General features: G+C 70.8%; 2 protein-coding genes across 7 annotated transcripts; both read right to left on the bottom strand.

Moving 5' to 3' along the window:
• Positions 1-25: 25 nt before the first annotated feature.
• On the bottom strand, positions 26-5,303 carry DCAF15 (DDB1 and CUL4 associated factor 15). Of its 4 annotated transcripts, none has more exons than XM_064499409.1 (13): positions 5,078-5,303; positions 4,231-4,328; positions 4,025-4,126; positions 3,808-3,914; positions 3,589-3,728; positions 3,326-3,496; positions 2,676-3,251; positions 2,494-2,585; positions 2,281-2,409; positions 2,110-2,195; positions 1,910-2,014; positions 371-486; positions 26-277 (listed from the first exon to the last, which is right to left on the bottom strand). In XM_064499409.1, the coding sequence occupies exons 1-13, from the start codon at positions 5,286-5,288 to the stop codon at positions 222-224; spliced, it is 1,989 nt and encodes a 662-aa protein (XP_064355479.1). In that variant the 5' UTR covers positions 5,289-5,303; the 3' UTR covers positions 26-221. The 4 variants fall into 4 exon arrangements, with proteins under 4 accessions (XP_064355479.1, XP_064355480.1, XP_064355482.1 ...); XM_064499410.1 differs by having other exon boundaries at positions 371-480; XM_064499412.1 differs by having other exon boundaries at positions 371-480; positions 3,991-4,126; positions 5,078-5,272.
• Positions 5,304-6,551: 1,248 nt separating this feature from the next.
• Positions 6,552-18,533, bottom strand: CC2D1A (coiled-coil and C2 domain containing 1A). Of its 3 annotated transcripts, none has more exons than XM_064499403.1 (30): positions 18,450-18,533; positions 17,735-17,822; positions 17,161-17,296; positions 16,795-16,904; positions 16,494-16,559; positions 16,146-16,283; positions 14,921-15,200; positions 14,705-14,829; positions 14,443-14,515; positions 14,165-14,263; positions 13,937-14,067; positions 13,780-13,852; positions 13,469-13,599; positions 13,138-13,285; positions 12,439-12,611; positions 11,940-12,062; positions 11,607-11,665; positions 10,756-10,872; positions 10,606-10,679; positions 10,021-10,079; positions 9,889-9,940; positions 9,490-9,589; positions 8,944-9,034; positions 8,533-8,664; positions 8,338-8,393; positions 7,345-7,411; positions 7,076-7,202; positions 6,926-7,002; positions 6,799-6,846; positions 6,552-6,715 (listed from the first exon to the last, which is right to left on the bottom strand). In XM_064499403.1, the coding sequence occupies exons 2-30, from the start codon at positions 17,795-17,797 to the stop codon at positions 6,695-6,697; spliced, it is 2,949 nt and encodes a 982-aa protein (XP_064355473.1). In that variant the 5' UTR covers positions 17,798-17,822; positions 18,450-18,533; the 3' UTR covers positions 6,552-6,694. The 3 variants fall into 3 exon arrangements, with proteins under 3 accessions (XP_064355473.1, XP_064355474.1, XP_064355475.1); XM_064499404.1 differs by having other exon boundaries at positions 18,417-18,531; XM_064499405.1 differs by lacking the exons at positions 6,552-6,715; positions 6,799-6,846; positions 6,926-7,002; positions 7,076-7,202; positions 7,345-7,411 and adding an exon at positions 7,838-8,158.
• Between the last annotated feature and the right edge of the window lie 251 nt (positions 18,534-18,784).

Here is an 18,784-nt window from a genome sequence, read left to right as displayed (position 1 = left end):
AAACGGGGCGAAAAAGGGGCGAAACGGGGGCGAAAAAGGGGGAGGTTTATTGGGGGGGTTATTGGGGGGGGGGGGGGTTATCACAGGGGGAGGCGCCGCCCCTGCGGCCCCGCACGACCCCGGTTAAAACGCGACCCGAAAACGACAGCAAAAACCCCAAATGAAAGGGGAAACGGGGGGAAAAACCCGAGAACCCGTTAAAAGGGGGGAGCCGGGCGGCGTCACAAGACGATCCAGGTGTAGCGCTCGTTGTCGGCCAGGACCTTGAGGGAGCAGCCTGGGGGCGGAGGAGAGGGGGCTGGGGCCGGGCCGGACGCCGGGGCCCCCGGGACCCCCCCCCGGGCGGCGGGCCCCCCCCGGGCCCCCCCACCTTTGTGCAGGGCCTCGTTCGTCATCCTGTTGACGTAGCGGCCGCTGCTCTCGGGCACCAGCCACTTCATCACCATGTCGACGCAGCCCTTGCGGTAGGAGCTCCACACGCTGCCGCTGCCCGGGGGGGGACGGGGTGAGACCGTGCCCCCCCCGCGCCCTCCCAGTGCCCCCAGTCGCCCTCACTGGGGCCCCGGCGCCGTCCCAGTGCCCCCGGCGCCCGTCCCAGCACCCCGAGGTGCCCCAGTGCCCCGAGACACCGTTACTGGGGGCTCCGGCACCCCAAGGTGCCCCCACACCCATCCCAGTGCCCCGAGACACCCTGACTGGGGCCCCAGTGCCCGTCCCAGTGCTCCCAGACACCCTGACTGGGGCCCTAGGACACCTGTACTGGGGCTCCATCACCCATCCCAGTGCCCCGAGGTGCCCCAGTGCTCTGCGACACCGTTACTGGGGGCTCTGGCACCCCAAGGTGCCCCCACACCCATCCCAGTGCCCCGAGACACCCTGACTGGGGCCCCAGTGCCCGTCCCAGTGCTCCCAGACACCCTGACTGGGGCCCTAGGACACCTGTACTGGGGCTCCATCACCCATCCCAGTGCCCCGAGGTGCCCCAGTGCTCTGCGACACCGTTACTGGGGGCTCTGGCACCCCAAGGTGCCCCCACACCCATCCCAGTGCCCCGAGACACCCTGACTGGGGCCCCAGTGCCCGTCCCAGTGCTCCCAGACACCCTGACTGGGGCCCTAGTGCCCATCCCAGTGCCCTAGGACACCTGTACTGGGGCTCCGTCACCCGTCCCAGTGCCCCGAGGTGCCACAGTGCTCTGCAACACCGTTACTGTGGGATCAGGCACCCCAAGGTGCCCCCACACCCATCCCAGTGCCCTGAGACACCCTGACTGGGGCCCCAGTGCCTGTCCCAGTACCCCAAGACACCCTGACTGGGGCTCCGTCACCCATCCCAGCACCCTGAGGTGCCCCAGTGCCCATCCCAGTACCCAAGACACCCTTACTGGGGCCCCGTACTCATCCCAGTGCCCCGAGACACCCTGACTGGGGCTCTGTCACCCGTCCCAGCACCCTCAGCTGCCCCAGTACCTGTCCCAGTGCCCCAAAACACCCTTACTGGGGTCCCAGTGCCTGTCCCAGGACCTCAAGACACCCTGACTGGGGCTCCATCACCCGTCCCAGCACCCTGAGGTGCCCCAGTGCCCATCCCAGTACCAAGACACCCTTACTGGGGCCCCTGTGCTCGTCCCAGTACCCCGAGACACCCTGACTGGGGCTCCGTCACCCGTCCCAGCACCCTGAGGTGCCCCAGTGCCCATCCCAGTACCAAGACACCCTTACTGGGGCCCCTGTGCTCGTCCCAGTGCCCCGAAACACCCTGACTGGGCCCCAGTGCCCGTCCCAGTGCCCCGAGACACCCTGACTGGGCCCCAGTACCTGCCGCAGCCCCCCGAGCCGCCCCGCTGCCCCCCCAGCCGAGGCCCCAGCCCCCCCGAGGCGCCGCAGCGCCCGCCCCGCGGCCCCCTCACCTCGTCTGTCCCTTGACCTCGGTGAGGTCGCCCACGCTGACGGTGACGAAGGTGCCCGTGTTGAGGTCCCAGGCGACCTTCAGGCTGGTGTGGTAGGGCTTGGGTCTGCGGGCAGCGGAGCCGTGAGCGGCACGTCGCGACACGGCGCGGCACGTCGCGACACGGCACGTCGCGACACGGCACGGCGCGGCCCCGCTCACCGCAGCTGCCCCTCTTCGTCGGGCGAGGGGAAGGCCAGCAGCAGCAGCCCGATGTTGATGATGACCTGGTTGGTCTCGGGGCAGACCTGGGGGAAGGAGCCGGCGCTGGGGGGTGGCACCGCCGGGGGGGGGGGGGGGGGACAGTGGCACCCGGTGGCACCCGGCGCCCACCTCGAGGATGACGATGTCGTAGTCGCTGAAGGAGCAGAACTGGCGGGACCAGGCGGCGTCGTTGCGGATCACCTCGTTGATGACGTACTCGAAGTCCAGCGTCAGCTGCTCCACCGTCAGGTACTGGCCCTGCGGGGACGCGGCGGTGGGGGGACGCGGCAGTGGGGGGGGTGGGGGGACACGTGGCAGACCTCCCCCCCGCCGCCCCCTCACCTGGGCGACCGCCCTCTCCTTCAGCGGCTTCAGGCTGCGGCCTCGGAGGTCGGTGACGACGAAGGGCAGCGAGATCTTGTCGTCCTCGTACTCTGCGAGGGAGGAGGAGGGTGAGGGGGCGCCGGGGCGGGCGCCGGGGCGGGCGCCGGGGGTCCCCGCGGCGGGCGGCGGCAGCCCCTCACCGTCCTCGGGCTCGGCGGGCTCGCCGGGCTCCAGCACGTAGCGCAGCTTGGTGTAGTTGACGTAGCCGGGCTCGGCGCCGCACGCCGGTGCCGCCGCCGCCGCTTTGGGGGCCGGCTCGCCCTCGGGGGTCCCGTCGCCGCGGGGGGACGCCGGGCCGGGCGGCGGGCGGCAGCGCCGGGCCTCCCACGCTGCGGGGGCTGATGGCACCGGGGAGCCGCCGGGCCCGGCCTCGGGGCAGCCCCCGAAGCCGCTCCCGCCGCTCTCCTCTTCCTCCTCCTCCTCCTCCTCCTCCTCTGCTGGCGCCGAGCCTTTGGCCTCCTTGGCGCGGCGGAAGATGTCGGCCACGAACTCTTTAGCCTTGGCCACGGCCGGGGAGAGCTCGGCGGCCCGGCCGTGGCCGTCGCCGTCGCCGGGGGGGGGCCGCGGGGCCGCGCCGGGGCAGCCGTCCCTCGCCGCCGGCTCGGCCCCGCCGGGCGGCCGCGGGGGGGGCCCCGCCGCGGCCCCGCAGCCCCCCCGGCGCCAGCCCTGCGCCGGCGTCCTCCCGTCGTAGAGCAGCTGGCAGGAGCCGCCGTCACCTGAGAGACGGAGGGGCGTCAGGGGGGGGGGGCGTCGCGGCCCCCCCGGGCGCCGCGGCCCGACCGCCGCGTACCTGCCGCGTGCACGGAGACGGCGCAGGCCACGAGCGAGTAGCTGGTGTTGAGCAGCACCACCTGGTCCTTCTTGAGCTGGAAGGCGGGCTGGAAGGTGGGGAAGGGGTAGACCACCTGGTACTTGGTGTGCAGCAGGAAGCCGTGCCGCAGGCAGTGGGCCGGCGCGTCTTCTGCGGGCGGCGGGCGGCGCTCGTTAGCCCCCCCGGCACGGCCGGCGGCGGCGGGGGGGGGTGCGGCGGAGGCGGCGAGGGGGGGGGCTCACCGGGGCGGGCCAGCGCCGCGGCGCGGCAGCCGGGGCAGCGGGCGCCGGGCGGCACCGCCACGGCGCTGATGTAGATGTCGCGGTGGTTCTCGTCGCTCATCATCATCATGTTGACGAGGAGCCCGTTGGCGGAGCGGGTGCTGCCGGGGGGGGGGGGGCGGTGAGGGCCGGGCCGCCGCGGGGCCCCCCCTCGCCGCCCCCCCAGCCGCCCGCGCTCACTTGAAGCCGAAGACGATGACCTTGGAGGAGTCGCCGGGCCACTCGCACACGGTCAGGTACAGGTCGCTGTAGATCTCCTCGTCCTGGAAGAGGCGGACGCGGCGCACCTGGGGAGGCAGAGCGGCTGGGGCGCGGCGGGGCGGCGGCGGGGGGGCGCGGGGGGGCGCGGGGGGGGCGCGCTACCAGCTTGAGCTTGCTGTGGACGTTGAACTCCCACCAGTGCAGGTGGTAGATGTAGAAGGAGAAGTCGTCGTCGCCACTGCTGCTCGTGTAGGACAGCACGTAGCGGCCGCACTTGGAGAAGCCCAGGAAGATGTGCCTGCGGCGGGGGCAGAGGCGCAGCTGCGGCGGGGCCGGGGGGGCCGCCACCGGGCGCCGGGGGGGTCACCGTGCACCGGGGGGGCCGCGGCCGCCGCGTCTCACCCCGCGCACAGCAAATCCTCGTCCACGATGCTCTTCAGGGAGATGCACACCCGCGGCGGCAGCTTGCGGAAGAGCCGGGGCGAGAGCTGCCCGCTGATCTGGGGGGGGACGGACGGCACATTTTGGGGGGGGGGGGACACCCACAGCCCTGCCATGAGGGATGGGGAGCTGAGGTGTCCCCAAACCCCCCCCTGGATCCCCCCAGCCCCCCTCGGCCCCAAGCTCCCCCAGACCCCTCTCCCTGTATCGCCCCCTCCAGCCCCCCCGGCCTCCCACCTTCCCCCCCCAACTTGAGGGCTGCTGCCATGCTGCCCCTGCCATGACCCCCCAAGATCCCCCCATCATGTCCCCCCCACCCCAAGGCTGCCCTCAGGCCCCCCCCCACTGCTGTGTCTCCCTCCCCCGGGACCCCCTACCATATCCCCCCACCCCGAAGGCTCCCCTTAGCCCCCCCCTTAGGATTCCCCTCAGCCTCCCCATCCCCCCCATTAGGGCTCCCTTCCCCCTGCCGCCCCCCCGGCACCCCTTAAGCCTCCCTGCACCAAGTCCCCCCTCAAAGGGCCCCTCAGACCCCCCACACCATGTCCCCCCCCCCATGGACCCCTGTCATATTCCCTCCCCCCCAGGGCTCCCCTCAGGCCTCCCCCCTCCGTGTCCCCCCTTTAGAGCCCCCCACACCCTGTTCCCCCCCTCCAGGTTCCCCCCAGCCACGTCCGCCCCCTCAAGGGACCCCTGACATGTCCCCACCCCCCTCAGGGGTCCCCTCAGGGGTCCCCTCGGGCCTCCCCCCGCCATGTTCCCCCCCCTCAGGGCCCCCCTCCGCCCCCCCCCGCGGCCCCCCGCTCACCTTGACGCGGTCGAGCTGCCGCACCACGTGCTCGCGGCGGCCCCGCGGGCCCGGGCCGGCCGAGGACCCGCCCGCCGCCCCCGCCGGGCCCCGCTTCCCCCCCGGGCCGCCCCGCTCCGATTTCGAGCTGGGCGCCATTTTCCCCCCGGCCCCCTCCGCTTCCGGAGCGCCCCGACCCGCCACCGACGGCCCGCCCACGCCGCGCGCCCATTGGCCGGGGCCCCGCGGCCCCCGCGTCTCATTGGGGGGCGCGGCGGCGCGAGGCAAGCGACCCGCCTTCGATTGGCCGGCCCCGGCTGTCGGTCTACACCGCGCCCCGCCCCGGCGCGGCGAGCCCGCCAATTGGAGCGCTGCGCCCCGCCCCCGGGTCCCGCCGGGGCGCGCGCTGTGATTGGGCGGCCCTCCCGTCCGTCCGCACTTGGGCGGTTGCCATGGAGAAGAGGCACCAGCGGGGCCCGTCCCCGGGGGAGTGGGCGGGGCCGCGGGCGCCCCGCGGGGCCTGGCGGGAGCCGTTGCCGGGGCGACGGTGGGACCGTTGCCGGGGCAACCGCCACTGGGCCACAGCCAGGCCCCGGCCTAGGGACCACCACCGGGCCGGGGCCATGTCACCACCATGGGGGCCACCACCGGCCTGGGGTCCCCACCAAGCTGGGGACGACCACGAGGCTGGGGCTGTGTCACCAACATGGGGCCACCACCACAGCCCAGGATTGCCACAGGCCTGGGGACCACGAGGGCAAGGATGTGTCACCAACATGGGGACGGCCCCCAAGCCAAGCACTCACCAATCTGGGGACCGTCACTCGTCTGAAGACATGTCACCAACCTGAGGGCCACCATGGGCCTGGGGGCCACCCCTGGCTTGGGGATGTGTCATGGGCCTGGGGACAGTTGTGCCACCAAGCTGGGGAGAGCCACCAGCCTAGGGCCATGCCATAGGTCTGGTGATCCCAGTGGCTTGGGGACCCCAGGAGCCAGGGGCCAGCCCCCAGCCTCAGAGACAGGCCACCAGCCTGGGGACAACCAGGGGGTTTGGGGGCTACTTCCAGGCTGGAGCTGTGCCACCAGGCTGGGGACAACCATGGGGCTTGGGGGCCACTAAGGGCCTGGGGACACGGGCCCAGGTCTGGGGACCCACCGCAGGGCCCAGGGCCCCCCCAGCACCCTGGGGACGGCATGTCCCCCCACCGGGGACGTCCCCAAGGGGCGCGGGCAGGTTGAGTGGTGCCGCGGGAGAAGGAAGAGCCGCCAAAACCCCCGGTTCCTCGTAGAAACTTTATAGATCCGTCCCTGAAAGCCCGAAAGAGGGGGGGCCCCGGCGCCCGCCCCCGCGGCGGCCCCGGGCCGAGCCCGGAGCCAGGCACTTGGAGCAGCGGGAGCGGAGCTGGCGCTTTGGTTCGGAGCGGGGAGGGACGAGGGGACGCCGGCGCGGCCCCGGCGCCGGGGGGGACACGTGCAAAGCGCGGGGGTGGGGGGCAGCCCCGGCGGCGGGATCGGGAAGGGGGGGGATAGCAGCGGTGATCCCGTCCCGCGGGGCCTCGCCGGGGCCGGATTGTCGCAGCGGGGCAGCTCCGGGCGGGAGCGGGGCCGGAGCCGGCGGCTCGTCGCCGGAGCAGCTCATCGCCGGAGCTTCTGCAGCTGCAAGAGAAAGCGGCGGCAGCGGCGCTGGGGGACGGCGAGCCGCGGCGCGGAGCCAGGGCCGAGCCCGGGGCCGCCCTTACCTCGCTCTCCACCAGATTCCTCTTGTACAGAGCTTCCTTGGCCGCATCCTGCCCGGGAAAGCGAGCGGCTGGGAGGGAGCCGGCGGAGCCCGGCGCCGTCCCCGGTAGCCGCGAGCCCGGCACTCACCCGGTTGCCCTCGGTGCCCAGGCGACGCGCCGTCTCCGTGTAGAGGTGCAGGTAGCGCTCCAGCTGCGCCAGGTACTCTGGAAGAGGGCAGGGAGCTCAGCGCCGGCGCCGGCGGCCCCCCCGGCATCCCCGGCCCCCCCGGCCGCTCACCTTTGCGGAAGGCCGGGGCGCCGTGCTGCAGCTGCGCCTGCAGCCACTGGCTCCGCTGCAGCAGGTCCTGGTGCTGCTCCAGCAGCTCGTTGGGGAGCTGCCGGTGAGCCTGCTTGTACACCAGCATCTGCCGGCGCAGCGGCGGGCCGTGGGCGCGCGGAGAGGCTGCCGGCACGCGACCGGCACCGGGAACCGCGCTCCCGGCCCGCCCCGCGGCTCGGAGCCGGGACGTGGGAAAGGGGCCGCGGGATCCGCCGGGAATCACTCACTTTCTTCTCCAGCTTCTCCCGGTCGAAGGCCAGCAGGTTGAGGCTGGGCAGCGTGCGGACGGGCTTGCTGCGGAGGGAGGAAGCGCCGCGCGTCAGCCCGCGGGAAGGGGAGGCCGCCGCGGCCCCCACGCCGGACGCCGCGGCTTCCCCCGCGGCCGCGACGTACCGCGGGGCTCCGTCCCTCCAGAACGCCATCTGCCAGCGCAGGCCGCGCCGCCGCTCGCTGGCCTCGCCTGCCGGCTCGCCTCCGCTCTGCCTCCGTCCTCGCTCCTCTCCTGCCCTTCCTCCTCCTCCTCCTCCTCCTGCGGCCGAGGGGAGGCAACCTGCCTCCTCCTGCACGCGGAGGGGACCGGCCCCACATCGCTTCTGCGTCCGCAGGACTCCCCCAGCACGAGAGCAGCCGCGGGGGCCGAGCGGAGGCCGTGCCGGCGCCAGGAGAAGGGATTTAACGGGCCAAGCCCCGACAAGGGGGGATACATCCTTCCCCGTCCCTGGCTGGGCCGCCGTGTCTAACTACGGTCCTGCCACAGCACGTTTAACCCCGTCCGGGGCCACCGCGGCCCGAGCGGGTGCCTCCAGCATCCTTCCCCGTTGGAAACCTCGCTGCCGGCCCAGTTTGGGCAAAAACGGGCGTTGCGCGCCCCGGGGAGCCGGCAGCACGGGGCCCTGAGCGCCTCGGTCGCCCCGAGCTCTTCCCCCGCCGGCGGGAAGGAAACGTGCCGCGCGGCAGAGCTCCAGGGCCGGAGAGGAGGAGGAGGAGGAAGAGAGGGGCGGGCAGAGCCGGCCTCGCTACAGCACTGAGCAGATGGACGTTCTGGAAGGGAATCGCAGAGACGAGAGGCCGTGAGCGGCGACCGCCGGGCAGAAGCCGCCTCCCGTCGCGGCCGGCTGCGACGAACTCGGCCCCGTTATCGCGCGCTCCGACCTCCTGCCTCAACTCCCCCCGCGCTGCCGTGCGGATAACGGCGATCCGGCAGAGCCGGCGGCACCTACCTGTTGCCGACGTCCTTTATCGGAGCGATGGCCGGCCTGGGCTTGGGGACGGCGACCTGCAAGGGAGAGGCGGCAGGAATCAGGACGCGAAGCAGCGGGCGAGGCCCGCATGGAGGACGGGAGGCCCGAGGCCACGCGAAGGGGCGCTTTGGGGAGGGAGCCGGGAGGGGAGAGCCGCCGAGCCGCGGCCCTTACCGGCGGCAGCGTGCTGGGGTTGATGACCAGCCACCGCTCCGTCCTCGTCTCCAGCTGCTGCGAGCTCAGGGGCTCCCGTATCCGCACCATCACCTCCAGCTTCCCCCCCGTGGGCCGGCGGCCGTCCAGCAGCTGGGCAGCGGCGGAGCGGAGCAAACAGCAGGAAAAGCCGGTTAAAAAATGGAGACCGAGCCCCGGCAGCAAGCGGAGCAGAGCCCCAAACGCTGGATGTGCCGAGTTAAGCCCGGACTCAGCCCACGGGAGCAGGACTCGGGACTCGGCCCGGTTTAGGAAGCTGTTGCCCAGCTCAGTACGAAGCCCGCGATGCCGAGGGCGAGGAGCAAGGCCAGGGCCAGGCACCGTGAGGCTACGAGAGGGCGGCAGCGGACGAACACGCACCGCGCTCCTCACCTCGACGATCTCCCGGACCTCGCAAGCGGTCTCCAGGGCCTCGAGCTTCAGCTGGGCCGTCCCGATGACGCGGTCCGTCTTGAACAACCCCCTGGGAGAAAGGGGAGCCCGGCGCCGCGTGAAACTACGGCGCTCCCGCCCCGGGCCTCCGCTCCTCTCCCTTCTTTTACCCCCCGGGAGCCGCTTAGCTCGGGAGCTTCCCAAAACCGGGCGTCAACAGCCCACGTCCCGCGCCAGGAGGGGGAAAAGCCCAGGCAGCAGCGCCGGGCACCCGGCAGGGAGGCAGAGAAGGGGGTTAGAACAACCCCCCGCCGGGCAGCACCGAAAAACGCGCGCTCCCGATTCTCCCAGCGCAGCCTGGGCCCGTTTCGGGAGGGGAGCCGGCAGCGAGACCACGGCGGCAGAGCCGTTTAATGCCGGTGCTTACGGCACCCTCACAGGCTGCGCGACCTTCGCAGCCCCGATGCCCACGGGTTCGCCGGGGAGGAGGTAACAAGCCGGTTCCCCTCGACGTTTAGAGCTGCCGCCGCGTCCCCGCGCTCTTACCCTTTGTGCGCCACCTCGAACTTGATGCCTTTGGCCTGGAGGACCCGCCGGAGCCCGCGGTGGCCTCGGTTGATGTACAGCTTGAACCGCTCGTTGAATTCTGCCCCGGGAGCAGAGCAGAGCACCGCGTTAGCTCCCGTGTGACGCCAACCAGCCGCAGATTAGCGCCCAACAGCCAGCGCGGCCCTAACGATCCCCGACCCGAGACCTCCGAGCTCCCCGCGGCCGCGCCACAAGCGCAGACCCCTTCCGATGGGCTCAGGGCAACCCGAGGCGCTTTGTCCCTTGGGGTGAAGCCGTTCCACGCCTACGTGGGGTAGCAACACCCGCGGGCTTTCCCACGTCAGCTCCGCGGTAACCAGCTCCCGGTACCGGCGTCCTCTCCGGACGGGCGCTTACCAGGAGAGTCCGTGTTCTTGATCACGTTGGTCTTGTCCTTCTGCGCTTCCTCCTGCGAAGGGAGGGAGGGAGGAAGGGAGGGCGGCGATGCCGAGTCCCCCCGGGGCGCGCAGCGGACGGGCACGGACTTACCGCGTTGGGGTAGGGGAACTCGAAGCGCACGAAGGCGTCCAGGTCGTTGGGAGCCACACCTGCAGCACAGACAAGCCGGAGAGGCCTCGCAACCGGCCACGGCGCAGAGACCGCAGCTCCCGCGCTCCCTCCGGACCCCGCTCCGTCCCCGAGCCGTCGCCAGCAGCGGCAGCTGGGTCCTTCCCGTACGGAGTCGCTCGGCAGAGTGGCCCAATCGGTCCCCACGTCCTCACCGCTCCCCACGGGGCTCGCGTACGCGAACGGCCGGGGGAAGCAGCAAACGTTAATGACTGCTGGCACCGGGCCCGGCCGTCTCCGGGGCATTTTAACAGGAGATAATTTAAAAAAAAGCTGTCAGCGGGCACCCGGCACAGCGGGGGGGAGCAGAGAGACCCCAACGGTGCTCCCATCCCCGGCACCGCGCTACAGCGAGGAGCCCAAGCCGTCGTCTTTGGCCGCGACGCCAGCCGACGGCTGCCACGCAGCACCCGCGGCTCCGAGCCGCTCCGAGCCCCCGGGCGAGCGCGCAGGGCTCGGCGAGGGCGGTCTCCGCGGTTTCGGTGAGCTGGCCTGCTCCCCGCTTACCCGGCGGAGCGGGGAGATTGATCCCCTTCACTACGGACAGGATCATGTCGTTGCTGTTCAGGTCGGGGAAGATTCTGCAAAGGAAGCGGAGGAATCGCCCTGAGCGACCGCCCTCCCGCCGCCCCGCTCGCGGCGCGGGCAGGCCCCTACTTGACGACGTTGAAGGTCCTCTGCTCGTAGTGGTACTTGGGCAGAGGGAAGCCCCTGGCGTGCGCCTGCTTCAGGATCTCCATGTGCTGCTTGCAGTCCTCGGCCATCTTCTCGAACCTGCGGGAAGGCGGGTGAGCGCTGACCGAGGGCTGCGGCAGCGCCTCGGCCTCCCCCGGCAGCTCCGGGAGCGATCCCGCCCTCTCCCCGGGCAGACCACCCCAGCGGGCAACGCCTCCCCTCCCTCCCGCCAGCACCGGGATCCGGAGAAGCCACGCTGCGGACCGCAGCCTCGGAGAAGCCACGCTGCGGACCGCAGCCTCGGAAACTCCCACGTTGGACAACACAACACGAGAGAGACTCGACGCCGGGGCGCAGAAGGCGGCACCTGCTCCTTTTCCTTGCCCAGGAAAAGCTGCTGGGTTTTAGCTCGCGTCTCTGCCCCACAAACGGGACTAAAACAGAATCCTAACAGTGGAAGAGCAGCAGCCCCGCCGAGCAGAGCGGCCCTTTCCCGGTCGCAGCCCCGCACAGCGGGAAACCCCCCGCCCGGCTGAGCCGCAGGGAACTCGAGGCAGCCGGGACGGAATTACCCACGCGGGAATTCACCCAGGAGCCCGGATTTGGGAGAAACGCCATCACATCACTAATCCATCTGCTGCGTGTTACGGGTGAGAGGAGCGACTCGCCGCGGTGCCCCTGGTATCGCGGCAAGCGGCAGCCACGCCGCGCGCCTCCGCTTCGGGAGGGAAAAGCACGGAGCTTCCCCAGTGGAAACCCGGGGAAGAGCGCCGCGGGACGCGCTCCGAGCGGCGGGATGAAGGCAAGGCGGATGCTGCCGCCGGCACACTCACTTGGTCGTCTCCGCGATGTTCCCCAGGTGAGTGAACTGCTTGGAGTAATTCACGCACATCTGGGAGCAGGGAGACAAGACGGGGACGGCTGTGACACGCCGCCCTCCGGCGCGGGGCGAGGAAGAGCCCGGTCTCCCCTCCTTCATCCCCAGGCACCGCGCTGCACACAGCCCACGCCGCGCCCTGCCTCCGGGGGCCTCGACCTCCCCCCGGGTTTGCCCGAAAGGAGTCGATTTCCCCATGAATCCTTTGGAGTCCCAGGGCCCCGCTCGGGAGAGGGGAACAACGCGGGGAACCCCATGCCGGTGCCGGCGGCTGCCCCGCGGCCTCCACCTCGTGCTGCTGCCGGATCAGCTTCATGAGCTCCAGGTACTGGCTGGCCGCCTCCGGCGAGATGCTGACGCCCCGGCGCTGCACGAGCACGAAGTCGTCCTTGCTCACCGGCGCTTCGGGCACCTGGGAGGGAGGGAAGGAATCGGATCCACGCGCAGCCCCGAGTGGGAAGGGAGGCGTCGGACCCACGCGCAGCCCCGAGCGGAAAGCTCTCGCCTGCCCGGAGCCACCACCCGCATCGCACGACGCGAGAAACAGGCGCACGAAGAGGAAATAATTTACCCAGCGCCACGCCGCGAGCCGGCACCGGAGCAATCCCAGCGCTGGCGGAGACGGCAGCGCTTCCGAGCCCAGCGCGACACCGCGTCCCCGATTAGGGGCTCTGCATCCAGCCCTCGGGAGCCGGGGCCGCGGCCCGAAAGCCGGCGCGGACCCAGGAGTGCTGGCGACCGGCCCCGGGACGAGTCCCGGAGCGCAGGCGCGGCGGGAAGCGCCTCACCTTGGCGATGTCCACGGGAAGGCCGCTCTGCGACGCCTCGATCATGGGGTCGAGCCCCTTGGCCTGGCGCAGGAAGAGCTTCGCCCCCTCGATGTCGTTCTTCTGCTTGGCGCGCAGAGCCGCCTGCATCAGCTGCTTCTTCCGGCCCTCCAGGAAGGCCAGCTGCTGCTGGGCTGCAAGGAGGAGGGAAAAGACGGGAGCATCCCGAGCGGAGGAGGAAAACCTTGGAGCAACGCTGTTAAACACATCAGGTCCGTCTCTGCCCGCCGCCAAATCCCATACTTTCAAGCCGGGATCAAGGCAGGAGGTGCCGGAGGGTCCCTGGAGACTGCAAGGACCTAAAGTGGCCTTTGCCAAGGGACAGCGTCATCGCCCCGCCTGTCCCACCCGCGTTCCTTGGCCACGCAGCATCGCCGGCACACGGACACGGCATCGGAGAAGGGAAGCGAAGAGGGGAAAGCAGAGGGAGAGCCGACTCGGCCGGGCCAGCCCAGGGCTTGAGGCATTCACAAAACCGCCCGAACGCCGTCTCGGTCGCTGGGTGAGCACAAACGGTGCCGTAAAACCTCCAAAGCGCGGCCGAGCCGCCGAGGCTCTGCCGGACCCGGGCTGAGGAGAGCCGCGCCGGAGCTCTGAAACCCCCCAAAGGGGCAAAGGGAGGATTCCTCAAAGGAGGCTGCTCGGCGCGGCCGCGGGTACCTTTCGTGGGGGCCTTGGGGGCCGGCTTGGCCCCTCCGGCGGAGTTTGCTGCCGAGGCGGGGGCTGTCGCCGCTCGCGGGGGCTGCGGAGGCTGCTGCGAGGCCGGGGAGGCGGCGGCCGCTCTCGTCGGAGCGGGGCGGGGAGCAGGCTGCAGCCAGAAACGGGCAGAGAAGGCGTCAGAGGAGGCTGCGGAGAGGAAGAGGAGGGTGACCTGCACCCGGCGGACGCGGTGCCGGCAGGCCGCCTCTCCAGACCGCTCCCCCGTCCCCGTTTCCGCCTTCTTCGGCCGCGGGGGGAGCCGGCCGGGGGTCCCCAGCCCGCAAAACCCGACCTTCTTCGTCTCCTCGGCCTCCTCCTCGTTCTCGTGGACCTCCTGGCTGGCCAGTTTCATGGCGGTCTCCAGCACCCCCGCGATGCTTTGGTCCCCGGACGGCATCTCCACGCCCTGGATGGGCGGGAAGCCTGGAAAAGGGGGAGCGGGATGAAAGCGGGAAGCGGCGTGGGGCCCGGCAGCCCACGATCGCTCAGTCCGGGCTGAGTTTCGGACTGAATCTTCCTCTGACACACACACGGTTTTTAAGAAACGGACCCAAAAAGCGCCTGCTGCCATTCCAGGCCAGCGCGGAGAAACCGGGAAAATACCTGGCGGAACGGGCAGCTCCGAGAAATCCACCGTCTTCCCCGCTTTGTGGGCCCGGATGGCGTCCTGGTATTGCTGCGAGGGAAAGGCGAGCGTGAGCGTGAGCGTGAGCGCGGCCGCGGCAGCACCCGCCGCGGGGCACGGCGCGGGCGCCCTCACCTTCACGATGCGCTCGTGCATCCGGGCCTTCCGCTCGTCCCCTTTGCCCTTGGCCTGCGCCGCTGCCGCTTTGTACCGCTCCATCCGCTGCTGCAGAGCTTCCAGCGTGTCCCGAGGCGGGGGAGGGACGTCTGCTCCGGGGAGAAACGGCTCGGTTCTGCCTCTCTTTCCTCCGAGGGCGGATAGAGGTTGGGGAACCGGCGCAACTCCCGCCTGCCGGGCTCCTACCTGCCGCGGGAGAGGCCGGCTTCGCCTCCGGCGTGACCGCTGGCGTCGGCGCAGCGGACTGCTGCCGGCCGGGCGACAGCAGCTCCTTCGGCAGCTGGTCTGCGGAAAGGGAGGAATCCATCGGGCCGCGAACGGGCGGCGGGTTGTCCGCGAGGGAACGGGTCCGTCGGAGCGGCCCCGAGGGCAGAAGCCGAGCGGGGAGCCGGACCGGAGCCCCGGAGCCAGAGCGCCGGGTCCCACCGGACACGGCGGCTCCCCGGCGACGCTTCCCTTCTCACCCGGAGGCGGCGGCACGCTGCTGGGCTCCACCGGCTGCCCCTTCCCCAGCGCCTCCAGCAGCGAGTCGAAGCTCTGGAAAAGCACCAGGGAAATAACAGACTTCTCATCTTTTTTTAAACAAACGTTTCCTTACGTGTTTTGCAGACGGCTCCTGCCAGCCAGAGTTACCCCGTTTCACTACGCAAACCGAGGAAGGGGCAGTTTGCTTAATATTCCGCAGGGAGGAGAAATCCGGGCCTCCGCGGCCGCCCGGAGACGCACCTTGGCCACGCGGTAGTATCCGGCGGCCGCCTCCACGTCGCCCTGCTGCTTGGCGTGCAGCGCTGCCAGCTTGTACTCCCGCTGCCGGCCCCGCAGCAGGGCCTCGGCGCCGGCCCGGCCGGCACCTGGGGGGCAGAGGGGGGGCGCTGGGCTGCGGGTGCCCCCGGCAGCGGGATACGGCGACCCGCGGCCAGGCGGGACGAGCCGAGGCCTCACCTGAAGGAGCCGGCGAGGGGGAAGGCGCGTTTTGCTCCGGAGAGCCGCGGGGCAAAGCGGGGCTGGGCAAGGCCGGAGGCTGCGGGAGGACGGGAGGCGGCTGCGCGGGAGGCGGCGGGGAGCCGGGGCCGGCGGCCGGCCCGGAGCCGCGGAGGGGCGACGCCGCGGAGGGGGGGGGCTGCTGGGGGCCCACGCTCTTGCCCAGAGCCACCGGCGGCGGGATTTCCTCCTCGTCGATCTGCTTTCCCTTCCTCACAGAAGCCAGCATGTTCTCCAGGGTCTGAAAAGGACGCGCACGCAGAGAAAACAGTCAGCAGCTTCCGATCTTGCTCCGTTTTGGCTATGAAAAGAGAAACTTCAGGACGTGCCAGGACTGCAGCGAAGCCCCCGAGTGGGAAAAACCCGGTATCTGCTTGAAAACAACAGCCAGCCGTGACCTGAAACGCGGCAGAGGGGCTCAACTGACTGGGAAGCCGTTCCCTAAGTCCGCGAATTCCTCATTTTCCCATATTTCCAGGGGACGGAGAGCACCCTGAGCCGCATACCTGCTCCGGGAGAGCAGTGCCGCGCTCCCCCAGCCCGCGGGACAGCCCAGCCGACGCGCTCCGCGCGCTACGGCTTTCTGCGAGCGGACAAAATCCGAGGGAAGGAGGAAGGTCTGCCCTCGGCAACGCAGACGAAAAGCTTTAACGTGGCGGAAAAGACTTAAACGAGGGAGTCTGGTGCCCAAAATTAAAAAACAAAGTCCTCATACTCCTCACAGGGTTTAAGCAACCACAAGCGATCAGGAACACGAGGCTGTTTTAGCCAAGAGCCCAGCCTGCAGCAGAATAAGGTGATCAGGGCCGTGCCGGGGACCTCTGCGCGTGACGTGGTCGCGGAGATGGTCACGGTGCAGACTGCAGCATCCGCTCGCTCCTCGGGTTCGTTACTGCCCAAAACTAGGCGCTCAAATCGGAACGACCCGATTTCCCAAGAAGCGCGAGTAAATTCTGCTTCTGCTCGAGGCAGTGGGAGACACGAGCGCTCACCGCTGCGGGGAAACAGGCCTTAACGCAGACGAAGCGCAAAATCCCGGAGCGTGGAAACACCGGCCGTGCTCGGGAGGGATTTAAGATCAGCGGGGTTTCACTTAATTGGAGATTAAGCAAAATGGACGTCTCTTCAGCCCCCCCCGCGCGGGAGCGGCTGTTCCCGAGCCGGCGGCGCGCTTTTCCGGGCTCACCTTGAGGCCTCTCTCGTAGCGGCGCACCTTGGAGCCGTCCCCGGCCTGCCTGGCGCTGGCCACGGCCGCCCGGTACATGTCCGCCCTCTGCGCCAGCGTGGCCTCGACGCCGCCGGGGCCGGGGGGCGCGTCGCCCACCTGCGGGGGCCCGGAGGAGACGGCGGGCGCTGAGCACCCGGCGCGGCACCGGCAGAGGAGCCGAGCTGCCCCGCGGCCGGCATCCGCCCGGATCTGGGGCTCGGAGCGGACGCAGCCGGGCGGCCCTTCGTTTCCTCACGAGCTCGGGAGCGCTCCGACGCCCGGAGCGGCAGGAGCAGAGGAAGCAAAGCGGGAAGACGAGTTTCCTACCTTCGCAGCCGGTCCGGGGGCGTCTGCTCTCTCCTCCCCTTCGCCGAGCACTTCCTCGAGCTCTGCCTACAAGGCGACAGCAGGATTCCGTTAACGATAAAGCGGGACCAAAAGAAAACACGTGCCGCCGACCCCAAAGTGAGTAGAGCGAGGAAAAGCTAACGTGGGGCAGGGATGTGAGGGCTAAGGAGCAGCCGGGCACAGAGACGCTCTCCCAAAACCCCGCCTAAATCCGGTGCGGGACACCAATCGGCGGGGAACAAACCGCCTGGCCTCCCGCAGCGCCCAGAGCCCTCTATACCATGAGGTCATCCTCGTTTTCCAGATCTTCCTCGTCGTCTCCCTCCTCTTCATCCAGGTCCTTCATGCAGAGCGCAGCCATCCTCTCGATGGCTTCCATCGGCAAGGGCGCTGCAGAGGGAGAAGCGGTGCACGCGGCATTTGCGTCCCGCACGCGTTTCCAACCGCGTCCGGAGAGCCGAGGAAAGCCGAGGAAAGCCGAGGAAAGCCGGGCAAGTCTGGCCCGGAGAGACCCGCCAACTCATGGAGTGGGAAACAAGCCACCGTGGGTCGTTTTCCACGCGGCGCATCACTAACTAGCTAGAGGAATTCCGGGCAGATGGGTCCCCACGCGGATATTTCCTTCCCGCGAGGCTGCGGCACTTACTTTTCTCCGTGGGTTTTCCTTTCGGGTCAGGCCGGCCTCCCACGATAGCCAGCAGCTCGGCCTCCAGCTCGGCCGCGTCGTCCCCAGCGTCGTTCGCCGCCGTCCCCTCCGGGGAGAAGTCCATCAGCAGAGGCAGCTGCGGGGGGAAAAGCAGCTGGCCCCAGGAATCCCGGCACGGGCGGCGCGATGCCGCCGCGCGGGAAGGCCGGATCAGCCCGGCTCCTCCGGGATCAGACTCGAGGGAGGACGACGGGATGCAGGCAGCTCGGGTCTCCCCGTGGCCGAGCCCCACGCCCGGAGCGGCCGTGCGAGGAAGCCGCGGCCGGCACCTGCTCCAGGCAGAACTGCGCAGTCAAGGCAAAGTCCGGCCGCGACCGACCGCGGCTGCTCAGATCCCAGTCTTGCGTAACGCGCCCGAGCTCCGAGCGCCAGCCGTGGCCCGGCCTCAGGTTTCCCTCCGGGTGTTTAGAGGAATTGCAGGCCCGTGACCTCTCCCTGCGATGCGGGCGGAGGCGCAACCGCCCGGCTCCGGCGCCAGGCCCGGGGAGGGGGCCGGGAGGGGGCCCCGACGTACCTGCCTGCCGGCGGCAGGGCCACCGCGTCCCGCCGGCGGAGGTGGCCTCCTCGCTCTGCTCATCGCTCCTGCACTCCTTCAGACAGAGCTGGGGGGAGGCAGCATGTGAGGGGGGCGCTGGGGGGGCCGCTCGGGTGCTGTCCCCGAGCCCCGGCACCCCCCGGGGACGGACTCACCCCCCGCTTCCAGCCACCCTTTGGGCTCAGCCCCCCAACAGAGCTGCTCCCCCCCATCTTATGGGACTCTCCTCGCCTGCCAGCCCCCCACAGCCACAGGGCCTCCCCCGCAAGCGCCCCGGGGTGCTGCCTCCGGGCACCCAGAGCCCTTATGCCCCCCCCAAACCCCTCTGTAACCCCCCAACCCCCTCTGTAACCCCTCAAAGCCTCCCTGTAGCCCCCCAAAGCCACCTATAAGCCCTCTGAACCCCCCTACAAGCCCCCCAATCCTCCTTATAATCCCCCGACTCCTCTCTAACCCCTCTATAGCCCCCCCACGCCCCCCTCCCCACGGCCTCCCCCTCTCCGGAGCCCCCCGCAAGGCCGCGCTGCCCTCACGCCCCCCCTCAATCCCCTGCGCCCCCCACCCCCTCCCCACCAACGACCCCCCAGCAGCCTCCCCCCCGGTCCCGCCCGCTCCTCAAGGCCCCCGGCCCCGCCGGGAGCCCCGGTACCGGCGGCTTTACCGGCCCCGGGCCCGTCCGCCCTCCCGCACTCACTTCCAGCTCCGCCCGGGCGGCTGTCAACAACACGCCGCGCTTTGCGGCGCCGCTGTCGCAAAAAAGCCCCCTTCCTCTGCGCTTTGCGACGCTCCCCTCCCCGCCCCCGTCCTTTGCGGCGCCGCTAAGCGACGAGGCGGCGCAACATGTCCGCCCCCTCCGCGGGGAGACTACAACTCCCAGAACCCCCTGCGCGGGGGAAAGCGCATGCGCGTGCGGAGTGGGCGGGGCCCGGAGAAAAGGCGGGAAAATTCGTCGGCGACGCCCTGAGGTGAAGGGGGGCGGCGGCCATGGCGCATCCCCCTGAGGGGGGCGAGGGGGGGAAGGTCCCCTCC

Source organism: Dromaius novaehollandiae, chromosome 33 (genome assembly GCF_036370855.1).
Source record: "Dromaius novaehollandiae isolate bDroNov1 chromosome 33, bDroNov1.hap1, whole genome shotgun sequence".
NCBI classification, from domain to species: domain Eukaryota; kingdom Metazoa; phylum Chordata; class Aves; order Casuariiformes; family Dromaiidae; genus Dromaius; species Dromaius novaehollandiae.
The sequence above is the reverse complement of the archived record's forward strand: the minus strand, read 5'-3'. Positions and strand labels throughout refer to the sequence as shown.

Excerpts from the sequence above, each read along its gene's own strand:
- DCAF15 (XM_064499409.1), bottom strand. The coding sequence starts at position 5,288 with ATGGGCGCGCGGCGTGGGCGGGCCGTCGGTGGCGGGTCGGGGCGCTCC. Across the intron at positions 3,915-4,024 it reads TACATCTACCACCTGCACTG|GTGCGCCGCGTCCGCCTCTT; the intron begins GTGGGAGTTCAA and ends CTGCCTCCCCAG. Across the intron at positions 2,015-2,109 it reads GACGAAGAGGGGCAGCTGCG|ACCCAAGCCCTACCACACCA; the intron begins GTGAGCGGGGCC and ends CGCTGCCCGCAG.
- CC2D1A (XM_064499403.1), bottom strand. The coding sequence starts at position 17,797 with ATGAGCAGAGCGAGGAGGCCACCTCCGCCGGCGGGACGCGGTGGCCCT. Across the intron at positions 15,201-16,145 it reads GCTACGAGAGAGGCCTCAAG|ACCCTGGAGAACATGCTGGC; the intron begins GTGAGCCCGGAA and ends CGTCCTTTTCAG. Across the intron at positions 7,203-7,344 it reads GGGAGAAGCTGGAGAAGAAA|ATGCTGGTGTACAAGCAGGC; the intron begins GTGAGTGATTCC and ends CTGCGCCGGCAG.